Source organism: Astyanax mexicanus, chromosome 17 (genome assembly GCF_023375975.1).
Source record: "Astyanax mexicanus isolate ESR-SI-001 chromosome 17, AstMex3_surface, whole genome shotgun sequence".
Taxonomy (NCBI): Eukaryota; Metazoa; Chordata; class Actinopteri; order Characiformes; family Acestrorhamphidae; genus Astyanax; species Astyanax mexicanus.
Window position 1 is genome coordinate 26523430 of NC_064424.1, and position 17701 is coordinate 26541130.

At 38.6% G+C, this 17701-nt stretch overlaps 2 protein-coding genes across 2 annotated transcripts; one reads left to right on the forward strand and one right to left on the reverse strand.

The window, feature by feature from the left end:
* Window positions 1–6234: 6234 nt before the first annotated feature.
* hwa (huluwa) lies at window positions 6235–9759 on the forward strand. The gene is made up of 3 exons (XM_007256610.4): window positions 6235–6765; window positions 7433–7622; window positions 9058–9759. Exons 1-3 carry the CDS (start codon window positions 6235–6237, stop codon window positions 9222–9224), a joined length of 888 nt encoding a protein of 295 aa, XP_007256672.3. The 3' UTR covers window positions 9225–9759.
* A 1504-nt stretch (window positions 9760–11263) lies between these two features.
* On the reverse strand, window positions 11264–17064 carry atp5fa1 (ATP synthase F1 subunit alpha). Its single transcript, XM_007256586.3, has 10 exons — window positions 16909–17064; window positions 15960–16038; window positions 15703–15872; window positions 13792–14132; window positions 13304–13604; window positions 12854–13078; window positions 12641–12748; window positions 12040–12184; window positions 11618–11768; window positions 11264–11482 (listed from the first exon to the last, which is right to left on the reverse strand). Exons 1-10 carry the CDS (start codon window positions 16966–16968, stop codon window positions 11404–11406), a joined length of 1659 nt encoding a protein of 552 aa, XP_007256648.2. The 5' UTR covers window positions 16969–17064; the 3' UTR covers window positions 11264–11403.
* Between the last annotated feature and the right edge of the window lie 637 nt (window positions 17065–17701).

Genomic DNA, 17701 nt, shown 5'->3' on the forward strand with positions numbered 1-17701 from the left:
CAGAGAGACTGACATGTTAATTAAGCCTACAGTACTGCTCAATATTTGCCTTATAGCTGTAAAACAAACAGGAGAAAGAAGATATAATGAGGTATGAATATAGTACAAAGTGCTGTGAAAAAATGTTTGGCCCAATCTGAAATCTTTAGAGTATGTACATTTCAGACCCTGATAAAGTGTAAAAAATAAAATAAAAATAAAAAAAAGAAGAAAAATGAACCACAACAACATGAAGCATTTTATGCATTTATTAAGAAAATATATTCAACACAAAATCAACCTTGTGTATCCAATTAGGGGTGTGCCATATCATATTGTACACAATAATATCGCCAACATTTTTTAATATTGTAAATTATATTATATTCTGAAATATCGTGCCATATCACCCACCCCTAATTATCACATCAGGGTACTGTTGGTTTGGATTGCTGTTTTTTAGCTAAAATTCACACTGTTCTCATTTCACATTACATTGTATATCTACTAGAGACAGATTATACTTGTACAGTATCATTAATTTTACTTTAATCCTGGATATATTGAGATATTTGGAGTGCATTATTAGTACCATGACATTCTGGATCACTGACTTCTGTTACAAATCTGATAAAATTATTTTAAATGTTTAAAAATTCTCAGTTAGGGTTGTGCCATATCATATTTATTGTATGCAATAAAACACTTTAATTTTCATTTTGTTGCAGTAGTGTATTCTTGATTTTTTTTATTTAGTGTTTTGTCATGTTGTCTAGAGTATCGATATCGTGAAAATACCATGAAATATCATGATATTATTTTAGGGCCATATCGCCCACCCCTACTTCCAATCAATAAGTGGTTACACTCCCCAAGGTAACAATAATTTAGAGCAGATCTAATAGAGTTTTATTAAATTTCCAGGCTGGTAAAACTACAGTGTTTAATGTACAATTTTCCATATTGTCCAATCATAATCCTCTATGCACAGTGATTATTTGTTATATGATTGCTTTGGACTTTTATTAAATATTCTGCTTGACATGATCATCATGAGCTATCACTGCTTGAAGTTTTGCACCAGGAGTGGCATAGTGGCAAGTTATCCGAAAGCAGTGTGTAAGACTGGTGGAAGAGAACATGCCAAGATGCATGAAAACTGTGATTAAAACCAGGGTTATTCCACCAATTATTGATTTCTGAAAAAATGCACATTAATATTTTTTGTTTGATAAACCAGAGGAGGGGTCAGCAACCCTGCACTTAGTGAGATATAGTCATGCAGGTTATACTTCCTTATACTTCCCAAATATAAGGCTATGTTCAGACTGCCAGCCCATATCTAGATTGTATCCACATTGATTCTGACAGTCTAGACAACCAGACACCACATGAAATTATATTTTTGCTAATCGGGTACAAACCATATTTGGAGGTGGTTTGAAATGTGATTACAATCGGAAATAAAAACAACTTAGCCAATAATTTGATGAATAAAGTGGAATTGGTCAGTGGTTGGAGCTAAAATCTGTTGGAACGTAGCTCTCCTGGAGTAAAATTGGTGATACCTGGGTCCAGTTACTCCAGTTATGCATGGGTTCAAATACAAGTTTAAATTTAGCCCTTGTTGTTGAACCAAAAAACTAGGATGATACAGAGAAGCTAGAAGCTACTAAATATTTACAGCAGGAATGGTTTGTGATAAAATCAGCAGCAACTAAAACAAGAGCTCATTCTAAGCACTCTAAGCACAAAGACCAGAATCACTTTGGCTGTTAGGTGTTAAGAGACATTCTTTAGATAACTATTTTTGATGACGCAAAAGCCAATCTAGTATTATATAAATAGTACGTCTTACATTGTCAAAAATGTATGAGATTATGTATAATTACTTCGACACTTATGTAGAAATTGTTATTAGGAATTACAGTCAGTCACTGCAGTCACAGCATGTTGATTGACAGGTTATCCAGTTGTTGTCCTGAACTAGAGGTATTAGAACAGGTACAGCTGGTAGAGTTCTAAAGTTCTAAGATTATAGTCTAAGTTAATTGGGTGAGGTTAAATATGTCTGTTTTGGGTGCTCCAAGTGGTCCAGCAGGGCTAAGCACTGCCACTATGATCAGGAGATCGGCGGTTCGAATCCTGTTTATGTAGCTTGCCATCAGCTACCGGAGCCCCGAGAGAGCCTTGCTCTCTCTGGGTGGGTAGATGGCGCTCTTTCCCTACATCACTCCAAAGGGTGATGTCGATCAGCTCAAGGCGTCTGTGACCTGATGTATTGGAATTGAGTCGCTGCGCTTTCCTCCGAGCGCGCTGTGATACTACTCAGCAGTGCATGCTGCATCAGCAGCACACCGAAAAGGGGCGATGGCTGACTTTACATGTATAGGAGGAGTCGTGTGCTAGTCTTCACCTTCCTGGTGTTGGGGCATCACTAGTGATGGGGGAGTCCTAAGGAGTGGGTTGGGTAATTCTCTTGGGGAGAAAATAAGAAAACAAATCTGAAACAAAATTATAGAAAAAAAAACTCTTTTTTTTCTATAACCAATGCTTATACTTATTTTTTTTTATTTGAAGGGTCATATTTTGGGGAAAGATCTGATTGTCCCGATTCAGCAAACATGCAATTACTCATTTTTGGCCATAATTTATCGTTCAGAAGCTTGGTTCGGTTTTGCAGTTGCATATTGCTGATCTTATGATGATTCTAAGTCTGTTGTTATCTTTGCAGACCTTTACTGCACATTTGCTTCTACTATATAATTAATGTAACAGTTAATAATGTAGTGTATTGCAGCCTATTATTTAACTGTCTAAGGTTCATGGTGATGTTTTATTGGCGACAATAAAACTGAGTCAATCTCTCTTTTGTTCAGTCACTTGCTTTTTTAATAATTGTATATGTGTGAATTGAAATTTAAATGTATCCTATGAAATGGGTTCAAGCTGCCACTAATACTTGGGGTACACAAAGGCATCTGCAGCTAGTAAACCAACAATGACTAATATTGACTAATATTATATAATATTAACAATCAGCCAGTAAAGTAGAGTTATACTGGTAAGTGATGTGAGGCAGGGATGGGATATTGGTAGTGTGTAAAGCAGGTACATTTTTACTGGTGTTTTTTTTTACAGGTACATCTTAATGGTAATGGTAATGGTTTAGTTTTAACCGTGTTCAACTGCAACTCAACTTCACCTCTACAACAGAGGATCTGACAGAAATCCTGTTAAGAGTGACTCATTTTACACTGAATAAGTTCCAACTAGGTTAGGAACCAGGACAGGTTATGTATACTACAGACCATTCATGCAATTCTATCAACTAGAGATACTCTAAAAAGCCACAGTATAACTGGGTCAAGTCAAGTGTCACCTAAAGCCCTAACACTCATGTCTTCCTCACCTTACATTCGTATCTTCAGGTTTTTAGGTGTCCGAGCAAAGATCCTCTCCTCTATGCTTCTCTCCATCTCTCCCTCTCATCCCTTTTTCTTTAGGTTCACTGCAGCAAAAAAAACAAAAAAGTAACTGGGTCATACTCATAGTAAGTGACCTAATAAAAGCATCTGTCCACACAGGGCTTCAAAGATAAATACAGAAACCCCTCAAGACTACATGAATGATTCCTTGAAACCTGTCATATAAAGGCCCTCTGCTGGCTGCAGAAGAATCTGCACCCACCAACCAACTTGACATTTGATTTGGAGAAAACACTGAAGCCATTCAAATAAAATGTTCCACTTTCCCATATCCAATTAACCAGGGTGCTATTAGAAGAAAGAAAGATACTTGACTTTTACAGGAGAACTTTGGTTTGGTTGCTAAAAAATCCACATATGACTGGTTTGTTTGCACATCTAGTGTGAACCCAAACTGACACCTTATTCCATCTACTGTGCATTGAGTTATGCATTGAAACTATAGTCCATTCAGACAGCCTGCAAGAACAAAGGAAAAAAACATTAATTATGTTGGTCTGCTTATGTCTGAACATACATACAGGTTATCTATTTGATTTACAGTATAGCACCAAGCAGATCTTGAGAACTGAAGGAAATCTATCCTGAATGTTACAGGACTTTACACAGCAAGCAGGGATTCAAGATTTATCCCTACAAGCAGGATATAATAAATATTCCACAATACAATAGGGTATTAGTGACCAAATTGTGTATTTCAGATCCTCATAAATGTTTAAGTTCGGGTTTTCATTTGGGTGGGGTGGGGCAGGGGCACAGGAAAAACAAAACTAATTAAGATTGCTAATCTTGTAAAGTGGATATTAAACCAATACATTATTAAAAGGTTTAGTAGACAACAATAAAGAATCAATTTTTTTTATAAATGTGTGTGTGCATATGTATATAAGTACCAATCTAAAATCCGGACACATTTTCTTATTCCACGCATTTCTTTTTTATTTTCTGCATCATAACAATTAATGGACACTTATGGAGTTAAATAGTAAACAAAAAAGCATTTGGCCTCCTCAATCTCCTGATCTAAACCCAAGTGATTTGGGATGAGCTGGAGCTTCACAGCCTAAACGGAAAGAAGCAATTATTATAATATTGTTCAGCACCTCCAGGAACTTCTTCAAGGTGCTGAGAAAACTATTCCAGGTGACTCTACCTCATGAGACAATGAGATTAAAATACCAAGAGTGTGCAGATCTGCCATTAAAGCTATAAATGTGGCTACTAAAGTATAAAACATATTCCATTTTTGTGTTCCTGTATCACTTTAATGTCTTCAATAATACATTTACAAAATTATAAAAAGAAAACAAACTTGAATAAGAAGAAGTGTCTCAATATTTCTGACAGGTACTGTATATATAAACAATTAAATAAATAAAAAATCAGCAATTAGAAATGATTTAAACCGAATACATCATTTAATTTTGATGAGAAGTACTTCTTTTAGCCTGGTCTCTGGCGCCATAGTGTGAGTGGGTGCTAACTTAAGTACACATGGCCAATTTTGGTGATTGAAACCGACATCATACCTTTTTATAATCTGTTTTGATTAAAGTAAAACATGACTACAGAATTTATAGGAGGAGTGGACATTAAGAGGTTTTCGCTGATACTAATATGTACATGTAAACTGTTTTTTTGCACACCATATAATACAAAACACAAAAGAAAACATAAATTTAGTCACACACAATTAAGCATTATTACAAAAATACAAAATCAAAAACAAACAAAAAACTAACCTAAAAAGTAAAAGGAATTTATATAAAATATCTATGGATTTATGACATTTGTTTTAAATTTGTCAGAAATAAGTCAATAAGTGTATATAATTATATAACTAAGTCTATAAGAAATAAGGGTATCTTTAAAGCATATTTTGTGTATATACAAATTTACCTAAAATTGTAATTAAATTTTCTTTAAATCTCTCCTTGTGGTTAAATAAAAAGGTAATCAAAAAAATAAAATAAAATAAAATAAAATAAATAAATAAATAAATAAATAAATATATATATATATATATATATATATATATATATATATATATATATATATATATATATATATATAAACTCAAACAACTTGATAGCTAATTACTTAGTTAGAGGGTTAATGAAATCTGTGGCGCCATCGTGTGACCAGGTGCTAATTTAATTCAGGTATACAGGAACAACTTTGGCGGTTGAAAACGACATAAAGCTAGGTTAACTAACTTAAATTGAGCATTTCGTTTTAAAATAGCCCTTTGTTTATTAATGATATGGACCAGCACTCTAAGGGTCGAGTGAGGTAAGTTTTCAGAGTTTTCTTTTTTTAACAAACCACTTTTTTGCCTGACCGCTGCTAATTTAGCTTAGCTAGCTTAGTCCAGTTTAGCTTAGCATGTCGATTCGTTGCGCTGCCCAGAGGGAATTTAATCGGTGTGAATTCAGCACACCTGTGTTTAAACCAGTCCACTGTACCGGTGTCGTTTTAGAGATAAATTCGTCACATATTTGCTAACTAGCCAAGTTGTTAATATTAATTGATTTACCACTTTTATTCTACAGTTACATTTAACTTAAACCCCGAAGTGTGTCGAGTATGTTTAGCTAATTCATTTTAGATTAATGTTTAGCTAGTCAGCTAATATAGTGATAAAAAACACATTTAAAGGGTTTTGACGGTTTAAATCTCTAATTTTGACTTCTTAAGACACCGTTTACTAACAGAGACGGCAGTGTAAGAGGTCTTTTATCTAAATTCGCCTCCTTTCTGTGATGAAATGCCGGAGCCGTTAGTAACGGCTGCCCCCGCCTCAGAGCTGCAGCGCGAGCGGCTGCCGGTGTCGGGTGCGGCGCTGCTGGTGCTCGCGCTGGCTCCGTCGGCGCTCGTGCTGCTGCTCCTGCTGCACTGTCTGCTGCTCGGATACAAGCTCCTGCTGCTCTCCAAGAAGAGGAAGGGCGCGCGCCGCGGCGTCGGAGGAGGCAGCGAGAGCGCGCTCTCGAGCTCTCACTCACCCCTACCACCACCGTTATCCGCGCGCCGCAGCGCCACCCGCTACTCGTGCGGCCACGCAAGAAAACTCTGCTTCTCGTCTGCGCCCGAGCTCGGGCCGCCCGTCACCTCGTCGCTCGCGTCCTCCGTGGAGAGGCGCGTGAGGCTCCTGCGGCCGGATGGGGCTGGCTCGTCCTCGCTGCGCTCGTGGCGGAGAGGGAGCGCCCCGGTGCTACTGCTGCACTCCAGCGACTCGGAGGCGGGTAACTGCAACCTCGTGCCCCCCAACTCACCGGAGCAGCTCGCGACAAACAACGGGGTAACTTAAATATTTACACTACTTAAGTGGAGGGGTGAGTGTAAAATTGTCATGTAACATAAATAAGACATTTTCATAACTTGTATATTCATTTAATGAAAGCATTTTAATGTTTAAATTGAGGCAAAAATACACTTTTAAAAGGAGCCTAGTTTTATTTCCAGCACTTTTATCTCCAGCACACCTACATTCTGTAAATAAGATCACATAAACATCTATTCACTCAGGATGTTCAATATATGTCACCTAGTGACTTGAGTTAAAATTATACACAGAGTGCTGTAAGAAACTCTTTTTTTGTAAGAAACTTTTTTGGGTTAAAGGGAGCAAGGTGTACCATGTGGAAATGCAGTATGTTTACTTTCAGTACTGCAACTGGTTAATCTGGTTGAAAAGTTTAGATTTTCCAAATCCACCCTTTACATGTCCTACAAGTTTGTGTAACTTTAATGGGAATGATGCAAAATAGTTTTTCTTCTGGGACTATTTTATCTTAAAGTGCACTGAAAGAGTCTCTTCACCGTGAATGAATTATAAAAGTGTGTAAACATTTTCTGTAGAACAGCATTTCACACCAAACCCACTCTGACTGACTTTGTTTACATCTGAACCACCTCTGTAACAAACCTTTTCACATTTGTTGCTGTGCATGTGTTTGAATCTATAGAGGGCATCCCTACCTGTAAGAATGATGCGCAGGAGCAGCACAATGGAGCTGGAGCTTGTATCTCTGGATAAGCTCCATGTGGAGGGTGAGATCATCAGCAGCATTCCACAAGAGACCTCATGCTTTGTAGTGTCTGCAAGTTCCTCCGCTGCTGGACCTGGACTGGACAGTGACTTCGGTGCAAGTGCAGGTGTGTTTAAAATGGGTCTTAAGACTGCCCCTTTAGTTTTGAATGTGGTAGCCTAGCTTAGACTTGTATCTAAAACAGCAGATAAAAAAGTCAGTATCTCAGAAAAATGTAATATTATATAAGACCAATTGGTACTTTTGTCAGTGTGCCACGTCCTGCTGGAAAATGTGCATCTCTGTATCTCCATATAAGTTGACAGCAGAGGGAAGCATGAAGTGCTGTGAGATTTTTTGGGGAAAACACTGCACTGACACACAGTGGATCAACACCAGCAGATGACATGTCTCTCCAAACCATCACTGACCTTCAGTAAATTTTGCATTTAATTTGTAAATTAAGGCACCAGAGTCTGGAGGAAGAGTGGAGAGACACACAGTCCAAGCTGCTTGAGGTCTAGTGTGAAGTTTCCACAATCAGTTATGGTTTAGAGAGTCATGTCATCTGCTGGTATTGATCCACTGTGTTATATCAAGTCCAAGATCAGAGCAGTGTTTTTTCCCAGAAAATCTTACAGCACTTTATGCTTCCCTCTGCTGACAACTTTTATGGAGATGCAGATTTCATTTTCCAGTAGGACTTGGCACGTTGCCCACACTGCCAAAAGTAGCAATTGATCATATATAGTATACAAATTTTCTGTCATAATGACTTTTGGGTTTTCATTAGCTGTAAGCCATAATCAACAATACAAGAAATAAACGCTTAAAATAGTATACAATATATAAGTTTCACATTTTTAACTGAATTACTGAAATAAAGTAACTTTTCAATTATATTCTAGTTTGAGATGCATCTGTACATTAGCAACAAAAATTCAGGGTCAACTCTGGTCTGGTTAGCTCAATTTGTAGCTAAATAGGAAAACTGTAAATGCCCTTTTAAATCATGTACATGTTTTTTTTTGGATAAAATAAACAAACATATTTTAATTAGTGAAACTTTCAACATCAAGGTTTGATATTTTTTTGCCTTCTGTGTTCTGTAAACGCTACTATGCATACATTTATACTTTCTGTTTCTCTGCTCTCTTTAATTTCCCTCCTTCACACCTTGGAACTTTATTGGGGAAAGCTTTTCTTTGTGGTTCTTTGTGAACATGAACAGACTGTGATATTCTTAGACATTGTTATCCTGACTAAACTTTTGTGTTCTGCTCTGTACATGAACAGCTGTTCTGCTGCTGTCCTCATGCTCATTTTTTGGTCTGTTGCCATAATAAGAGTTCTGCTACTCAAAAGACCTTAGCAGAGATTGGCCAGCCTGTTTTTGACACATTCTCCAGCACGTAAAAATCGTACGTGGTGTAACATGGTCTTAAAGTGGATTTTTAGCTAAACCATTGTTTTATTTTTTTTCTGCAAAATTCATATTGAACTGTTTTTTTCAGGTGTATGTTCTGTACATATTGTGTAAACATTTGCAAATAATCACTTAGGTGTGTCTTTGCGCATCCTGTCGGCAGACAGCGACGGCTTCCCTGGAGGAGCCTGGGCTTCCGGCCTTGAGTGGGATTATTACGATCCAAGTTACGTCACACAGAACCACGTTCCCAAACACAGACACCATGCACCCCCCATCACCATCAAACAGTACTGGGTCTAAACGGATTGACTGTTTCTCACACGCACCCACACACACACACCCACACACGTCCACACTCACTCTTTACAACAGTCAAGAACTCAAGGCTGATAGCATTTCCGGTACTCTGATCTGGTCTAGAATTCATCAGTCTCGCCTCAGAGTTTTAACCCCTTCACAATGAGCACTCATCACAGTTTACACTTATGTTAAGGGGAAATCGAGTCACCCTCACAAGCACAGTTCACGTCCTCGTTGATGTCATTGCTTTAGTTCACAGCAGTTAAAGAGAAAAAAGAAAGAGATTCACCAGCACTTGTTTACGTGTTTTTTTACACACTGAGTCACATTTGTTTAACACACATTTCCACACATTACTGAATGCAATTACTTTTTTTTATTGTTTCGTTTTTGGTGTTTCTCTGTGTTGAGCTGCTGTAGTTTGTCTAGCCTTGTTTAAATATTTATGTAACTGTAAATCTATTTATAAATGTATAATAAATTTTAAATTAAAATTGCATTGAGTTTCTCAACCTTGAGTAACATTTAAGTAAAAGTTTGATTCAACTGGTCTGTGTTCAATTGATCTCAGATGTCTGGAATGGGTTGAACCAAGTTCAATTTAAATGTTTAGATTTCTAAAATGCAGTTTAACACATTTGGTTTGACAGGTTTTTAAGTTTTATGTTGAACATACTCAAAATATATCCCAGTTAATCAGATTTGGAATGTTTCTATTGTTAATGTTTCCAGTTGAAAACTATAATAACTAATTATGCACTTTCAACATGAAAACATGTCCACAGAAAAAAAACAGGACAGTTGAGTAAAGCACTATCCAGACAGGATTAGTTTTTCTCAGGGGGTTCTGGGGTAATTCTCTTTTATGGGGAGTTCTTCGCTGATTTTATCCCCGTCCGGAACGACCATGTAGATTTTTCCTCAGACGTCCTCTGAAAATTAAACTGGATTGCCTACTCTTTCTCCTGAACTTTTAGTCCCTTCTGGACTCACATGTGCGAGTACTGACACCTCACTTAATAAAAATAGCTATTTGTCCACTGCTATGCACCATAATTACACTTTTCCATGGAGATGCACAAACACAACAGTGATTGGAAATGAAGGAGCTACTGAATGCGTGGTCATGTGATCGAGAAAGCCAAAAGACTCCCTGGTCCAGTTTTTTTTTTCTCAACTGCAGTCCAGATGCAAGAATTTTATCACTGAGAAACTTATCCCGACCAGATAGGGCTTAAGACTGAAACTCAAATGGATAGCAGTGCTAATAAACTGATACTACTACTTTTACTGCAGTTAAATAGTGCAGCTATGTTATGTATGAATTGATTATGCCCACATCAGACATCAACATTTAATCAACATTAAAATAGAATGGAGCATGGGAGTTTTTATTTTAAAAAAAGTTACACTGTATACCTTTGGTTCTGGTTAGTTTTGGCCTCACACTTGGTTTAAGTAAGCCAATAAATAACCCCTGTCTTGTCATCACCTGTGGGCTGCATCTCCCCAAAACTCACGTTAATTGGTTAAATGATGCAGATAAACATGCATTGTGAAGTCAGCATTTTTATTAAGTTTATTTTTTGTGATCAAAGACAGTGTTTGTGTAGACAGGAGGCAAATATGAATGGTTGAGAAACATTGTCACAATGGCTTACTTCTTGGCTGTCTGGACCATCTATTTGAAATGTTGCACTATTTGTACTAAAGTTTTGCCTGTTCTGTGAACATTACAGCATCATGTGCAGTGTAGAAATCAGGGTGTCTTCACCTACATACTTAGTTACCTTTACAACTTTTACCATCAGTGAGAATAAGGCCTAAAATTGAGAACTGCCCAGGAACAGACTATGTTTATGCAGTCGACTGGCTTATTCCACAATTAGGAAAACCCATTCTACAGCTATAACTTACTACTGATGAAAGTACATGTTTATCCCTCACAGAAAGCACTCAATTGTTTGGCCTACAAATAATTCCAGCAATCCCAACACTGCCCTCAATTGGTGAAAGTTGATACAACACAAGTCAGAAAATGGAGTAGTAGAACACTTTATTCTCGGTTAGGAGATTTCTGTACATTGAGGATCAAGTGCCACTTGAAGTTTGACGTTCGTATAAATTTACCCAGAGCACTAAGCGAACATGGACAAAACAAGAGCAAAAGGGGGAAACATTACTCAAAGCTAGACAAGAAGTTAAGCACAACTTCCTTCAGCTTGGCATCTGCTGCTTCAGAGATCTTGCCATCAGCCCTGTAAAACAGAACACAAGCTGGTCAGCGCTCGAAGCAAGCCAATTTTGACTTATTTGAATAGAACATCTGAAAAATGATTAATCTGATCTACCAGCAGATCCTGAATCATTTGAATTGTTTTAAAAGAGCTTACCTAATTGTTGCGAGCAGGTCTTGGTGCTGGCTGAGAATGTGTTGCAGGAAGGCTCTCTCAAACTTTGTGATTTTGCTAGGCTCCATTTTGTCCAGGTGGCCCCTCACACCAGCATAGATAACTGTGACCTGCTCCTCAATAGCCATGGGAGCTGGAAAGAAATTTACAGGTTTAAAAAAGGGTCTGGTCTCAGGAACATGATTAGAACACTAAACGTGATGTGGTTAATCATTAAAGCTACATTGAAAGCGGTCAATAAAGTCAGTTATATGTTTTAAACCTTAAATTAAGTAGTCAAATTGTACATGCAACAAAGATAACATTGTTTTAGTCTGATAGATGGCAGTATTCTTTTTTACTGCTCCAAATGCACAATAGTTGCTACACAAAACAAAACTGGATAACTACTTGCTGATACTTACCATACTGGCCTTGTTTCAGAAGCTCTGTGAGTCGGACACCCCTGTTAAGCAGCTGCTGTGTGGCGGCATCCAGATCAGAGCCGAACTGAGCGAAGGCAGCGACCTCACGGTACTGGGCCAGCTCCAGCTTCATCGTACCAGCAACCTGGGATGCAAATTCAGACATTAGTGCCATAGAAAGCACAAAACAAGCCCCTTCTACTTTCAAGTCACTTAAATTTGAGTCCTTTACGAATTTCTAAATTTTTTCAAATCAGAACCTTTTCTGCTAATATCCAGTCTTTTGTTTTTACTGGAAGATAATTGATCAGTTTATGTAACAGATTGTAATCTTTTGTAGGTGTAACCTTAAGAGTCCAAGAATAGAAGCTGGAATTAAGGTTCAGATTTAAAAAAAAAGACCTGTGCCATAGAACCATTTTTGACTCAATAACAGATAAGCATGAAAGGCTTAAATAAAGAGAATATTTACTCATTTCAAAACATTCTTCTATGGAATTACTCTATGAACAAACTAAACAGTTTTTAATAATGCAGACAACTAGGGTTAAATAGCAAGATCTTAGAAAACATGAGGACTTCTGTGGAAAACACATCTTACCTGCTTCATGGCCCTAGTCTGAGCAGCAGAGCCCACACGGGACACAGACAGACCGACATTGATGGCTGGGCGGATACCCTTGTAGAACAGCTCAGTCTCCAAGAAGATCTGCACATACAGGAGATCAGAGTGAGTCAAGCTTGAAATCTGTAACTCCACCCGGCCATCTTTCAAAATATCAAATTGCAGTTAGATAAAGCTGCTGCAGCACACCTGTCCGTCAGTGATGGAGATGACATTGGTAGGAATGTAAGCAGACACATCTCCAGCCTGGGTCTCGATTACAGGCAGGGCTGTGAGGGAGCCGCCTCCGAAGTTGTCGTTCATCTTGGCAGCTCTCTCCAGCAGACGGGAGTGCAGGTAGAAAACATCACCAGGGTAGGCCTCACGACCAGGGGGACGACGCAGCAGCAGGGACATCTGACGGTAGGCTACAGCCTGAAGAAAACAAGTAAAAGGAGCAAAGAATGAATTACATTAATTGGCTGGGAAAGGAAGCACCAAGACCATTAACGTTAAAGTTCATTTGAGGTCCCATTTTAGAAAAATGAAATTACAAAGCATTGCTCCAAATTTTGTGCAACAGATGCTAAATGAATGCATATAAAGTACAGCTTAAACATAAAGTGGTGCTTAATAGGTAAGACTAATAAGAGCCCTTACCTGTTTGGACAAGTCATCATAGATGATAAGGGCATGCTTGCCGTTGTCTCTGAAATACTCTCCCATGGAGCAGCCAGAGTAAGGGGCCAGGTACTGCAGGGGAGCGGCATCGGAGGCTGTTGCAGACACCACAATGGTGTATTTCATGGCATCTGCATCAGTCAGCCTCTTGACCAGCTGGGCCACAGTGGAACGCTTCTGCCCGATGGCAACATAGATGCAATAAAGCTTCTTCTTCTCATCAGTGCCATCATTGAAGCGCTTCTGGTTAATGATTGTGTCAATGGCAATGGCGGTTTTGCTGGAAAACAATGATTAGAAGATTAGAATCACCTTTCATGATTGACTTGGAGGTAAGCTTTCTAAAAATAATTAAAATACAAAAAAAAAAAAAAAAAAAAAAAAAAAAAAACACCCTTCCCATTTATAAGTGTATGAGCCTAGACCCAACTGTATTTGGGGATTAATAAAATCCCTAAATCACATACCCAGTCTGTCTGTCCCCAATGATCAGCTCTCGCTGTCCACGACCAATGGGCACCAGACTGTCCACAGCCTTGATTCCAGTCTGCATGGGCTCCCTCACAGAGATACGGGGGATGATGCCAGGAGCCTTCAGCCCAACACGCCTACGCTGCTTGGAGCCCAGAGGACCCTTGCCATCAATAGCATTTCCCAGAGCATCAACAACACGGCCCAGCAGCTCCTCTCCGACAGGCACGTCCACAATGGCTCCTGTTCTCTTCACAATATCTCCCTCCTTGATCAGCTTGTCGTTACCGAACACCACAACACCAACGTTGTCAGGCTCCAAGTTCAGAGACATACCCTAGAGACGGGAGAAATGATAAGTTAGGATCAGGCAGTTAACCTTAGCCGTGATTAGTTAGTATATAATTTGTGGGAGCTGTGCCAGCTCAGTCGTTAGAGTGGAGTTAAACACTAGGGGTGGGACAAAACATTGATCCGTGACATCAGATATCAATATTTTATTGAAAGGGCCTCTGAACTTGACACCAACTTTAACTTAGCTCACTGCTTTATTACTCCGTGTGTTGGCGCTAATCATATGAATAGGGTAAACCCGCGGTAAAATAATCAGTTCATGGATACTGTTCGGCCTTAAGCGAGGCCCTCGAACATCTCTGCTCCAGTCAAGTTCTTGGGCATGGCTCACCTTGCACTCTAGACCCCGGCTATCTAAGCTGGGATATGCATTTAACATTTTGTTGCACAGCACAGGCATTTAAGGAAAAATTACAGCTCTGAAAAGAAAAAAAAATAATAAGACCACTTCATTTTTTTTAAATCAATTTCTGATTTTGCCATTTATAGGTACATAAGTAAAACGAACATTGTTGTTTTTCTATAATCTACAAAAAACATTTCTCCCAAATAAATATTGTCATTTAGAGAATTTATTTGCAGAAAATAAGATGCAGAGCTTTCAGACCTCAAATAATGGAAAGAAAACAAGTTCGTATTCGTAAAGTTTTAAGAGTTCATAAAAATAAATATTTGGTGGAATAACCCTGGTTTCTAATCACAGTTTTCATGCATCTTGGCATGTTGTCCACCACCAGTCTTACACACTGCTTTTGGATAGATTTATGCTACTTCTGATGCAAAAAAAAAAAAAAATCAAGCAGTTCAGCTTGGTTTCATGGCTTTTGATCATCCATCTTCATTCTGACTATATTCTAGAGGTTTTTAATTTGGTAAAATCAAAGGGGGAAAAAAAGAAAAGAAAAGTATTCACTTAATTTTATGTAGATATACTGAGAGTATTCAGCTCTAGGGAAGAAGGAGGAAAAAAAAAAGTTATTTACATCTATTAGTCTATTTTTAAGATACTAGTTTCCTCAAACAGGAATTAAGCCTAGTCTTGGTCTACACAGCAGTTTAAAAGGAGATTTTACTTTGAAAGGAAAATCTTGTCTACAACTAAGTTTCATCCCTGTCCAGGAAACTGCTTTAGAGTTTTAACTAAATGTTTTAAATTGTTAAAGGATTTTTTAAATCTTTACTGATTTTGGAAAGGCAGCAAAAAAGAACACTTTATAAATTGGGATTAAGTTAATGTACTTAGTGTGCACACTCCCTTCCTGTGGGAAACAAAACTTTATTTAATACAGATCTCAAATAAGTATACGGCTAAATGCATCTTCAAAATCACAAACTCTCAAATACCCAGTCTTAGTAGGGTGAGGTGGTTTTAAAGTAGCACTGCCAATCATTAAAGCAAAATAACACTGAAGATTCCAGAAGTAGGTCAAAATAACCAATAATCAAAGCCAGCCAGAAGACAAACCCCCATACAGACTATGACCTCAACCCAATGACCCCCTAAACCCAAGTAGTATTGTCCCCAAGGGCCCAGCGACCCAAAGCTTGCTCACCTTTAGCCCAGATGAGAATTCCACCATCTCCTCGGCCTGCACATTCCTCAGCCCATACACACGGGCAATACCATCACCGATTGACAGCACACGTCCGGTCTCCTCCAGATCGGCACCAGTGTCCGCTCCCAGAATCTTCTCCTCCAGAATGCTGGAAACCTCGGCGGTGCCTGAGAATACATGTAATTAAGAAAATAAATAAAAGGCAAAAGTGCAGAATAGAACAGGCATGCCATTTAGATGGCAGACTTCTTTACCTGTCTTCTGCAGCCATGGCTTTCCTGTGTGCAGGTTCTTGGCACCGACACAAGCAGCAGCAGCTACATTCTTGGAAACCTGTTATAATATATATATATAAAAAAAAAGCATTAACAGCCAAACAAAACCATGATCCAGCAGCAAAAAAAAACAAAAGAGCTGCAGGTTATCCTCATGAGAGGGAACTACAAAGAAGTTAATGCTGGCTGTTGACCTTCAAGTACCATGTCCAACAGCAACGTCACGGCTAATCCAGCGAGTGATGTCGCCACAGTGGGTCAACAGAAGCAGAAGGACAAATGCTAGTTCTGCAGCTGTGGAAGTGTGGAAGCTACAAATACAAGCCCCAAAAAAGTAATGCAGTCCCTAAAGTCTGTACAACAATCCACCCTCTGATGACTGCTGACGGGACACACATTATTAGCTTACAATGCTAGTTAGCTAGCTAGCCAATGACAGGACTAGCATAAGGCTAGCTAACCCCTAAACCGGCATCCGGTATTAAAAAGCAAAAATGCTACACATTTAGCTCAAATGCTGCAGAATAGGTGGAATATATTAAGACAGTGGACTGCAAAATCCTGCATTAAGAACAGACACAAAGCATTTCTGATCAAATCCTGACCTTCACTAGCTAAATGTCATTCATTTGCCAAAACTCAGACTAATGCAGCAAAGTCAGATTAAGCACAACAGCTCTAAAAACACAGCAACACCCTCATTAACAATCCATCAACACTGAACTAACGCTAAAACTACTCCAAACTACTTTAATCGCCGTGCGCCGCTGTTAAAACAATCTGCGATCATAACCGCAGGCCTCGCTCGCGCAAGATGGCGGCGCGCGACACCGCACGCACCCTCCTAATCTGCAGCTTAACAGTAGTAAAAGGTGGATCAGATCTATAATCAATAATCACACAGTGGAGAAGCAAGTGGAGCACTCACAAAGGAAGCCCGGCGGGGCAGGGAGCGGGCCAGAGCGGCCGCGACGCGAACGGACAGCATTGTGTGTTGATACCGGGAGCGCGAGCTGCACCGAGCGGCCGAAGCGCGAGGAGTGAAATGGAGGACACGGAGCGGCTGAAATACAGTGAGAGAGACGGAAGCGGAACCGGAGAATGGCTCGGGGGGGAGGGGGTGTGGTGTTGAGGTTTGAGTGGGTAATGCTGCATTACAGAATAAAAGTCTCTCCTAATTTAATATGGTCAATAGTTCTGTGCATTTCAAGAACAAACAAACAAATAAATAAATATTTGTAGCCTGGTTATTGTTTATTGTGTTTCACTGTCCTAATATAGACTGGTTATTGCTTGTATACTATGTATACTGTGTAATTTCTGTGTAAGTAATATGTGCATTGTGCTACTGTCCTTATATAGTATGCTTTTTGCTTGTATGATGTGTATATATGCAAAATGTATATGATGCATAAGTGTATCATGTGCATATATATATATATATATATATATATATATATATATATATATATATATATATATATATCATTTTATTTTTATATTCAGCTTATTACTTACTACTGTACAGTGTTTTCTATATTGCATTCACTGTATCACTGTGTACATTTTGTACAATATATGCACGCCATAGTCCTAGAGAAGAACTAACATCTAAAAACATACAAGAGCAACAAATCTGATACTGATTATTATTATTGCTAAGCTATTATTGGAAGTTCCCTCACAGAAAGTTAAAACAAAAATATGAGTTCTATATATTG

Bases quoted from the DNA above. Each gene is read 5' to 3' on its own strand.
- hwa (XM_007256610.4), top strand. From the start codon at position 6,235: ATGCCGGAGCCGTTAGTAACGGCTGCCCCCGCCTCAGAGCTGCAGCGC. The intron at 6,766-7,432 runs GTAACTTAAATA...TTGAATCTATAG, and splicing joins AGCTCGCGACAAACAACGGG to AGGGCATCCCTACCTGTAAG. The intron at 7,623-9,057 runs GTGTGTTTAAAA...ATAATCACTTAG, and splicing joins TGACTTCGGTGCAAGTGCAG to GTGTGTCTTTGCGCATCCTG.
- atp5fa1 (XM_007256586.3), bottom strand. From the start codon at position 16,968: ATGCTGTCCGTTCGCGTCGCGGCCGCTCTGGCCCGCTCCCTGCCCCGC. The intron at 14,133-15,702 runs GTGAGCAAGCTT...TCCCGTCTCTAG, and splicing joins AATTCTCATCTGGGCTAAAG to GGTATGTCTCTGAACTTGGA. The intron at 13,605-13,791 runs GTATGTGATTTA...ATTGTTTTCCAG, and splicing joins ATTGGGGACAGACAGACTGG to CAAAACCGCCATTGCCATTG.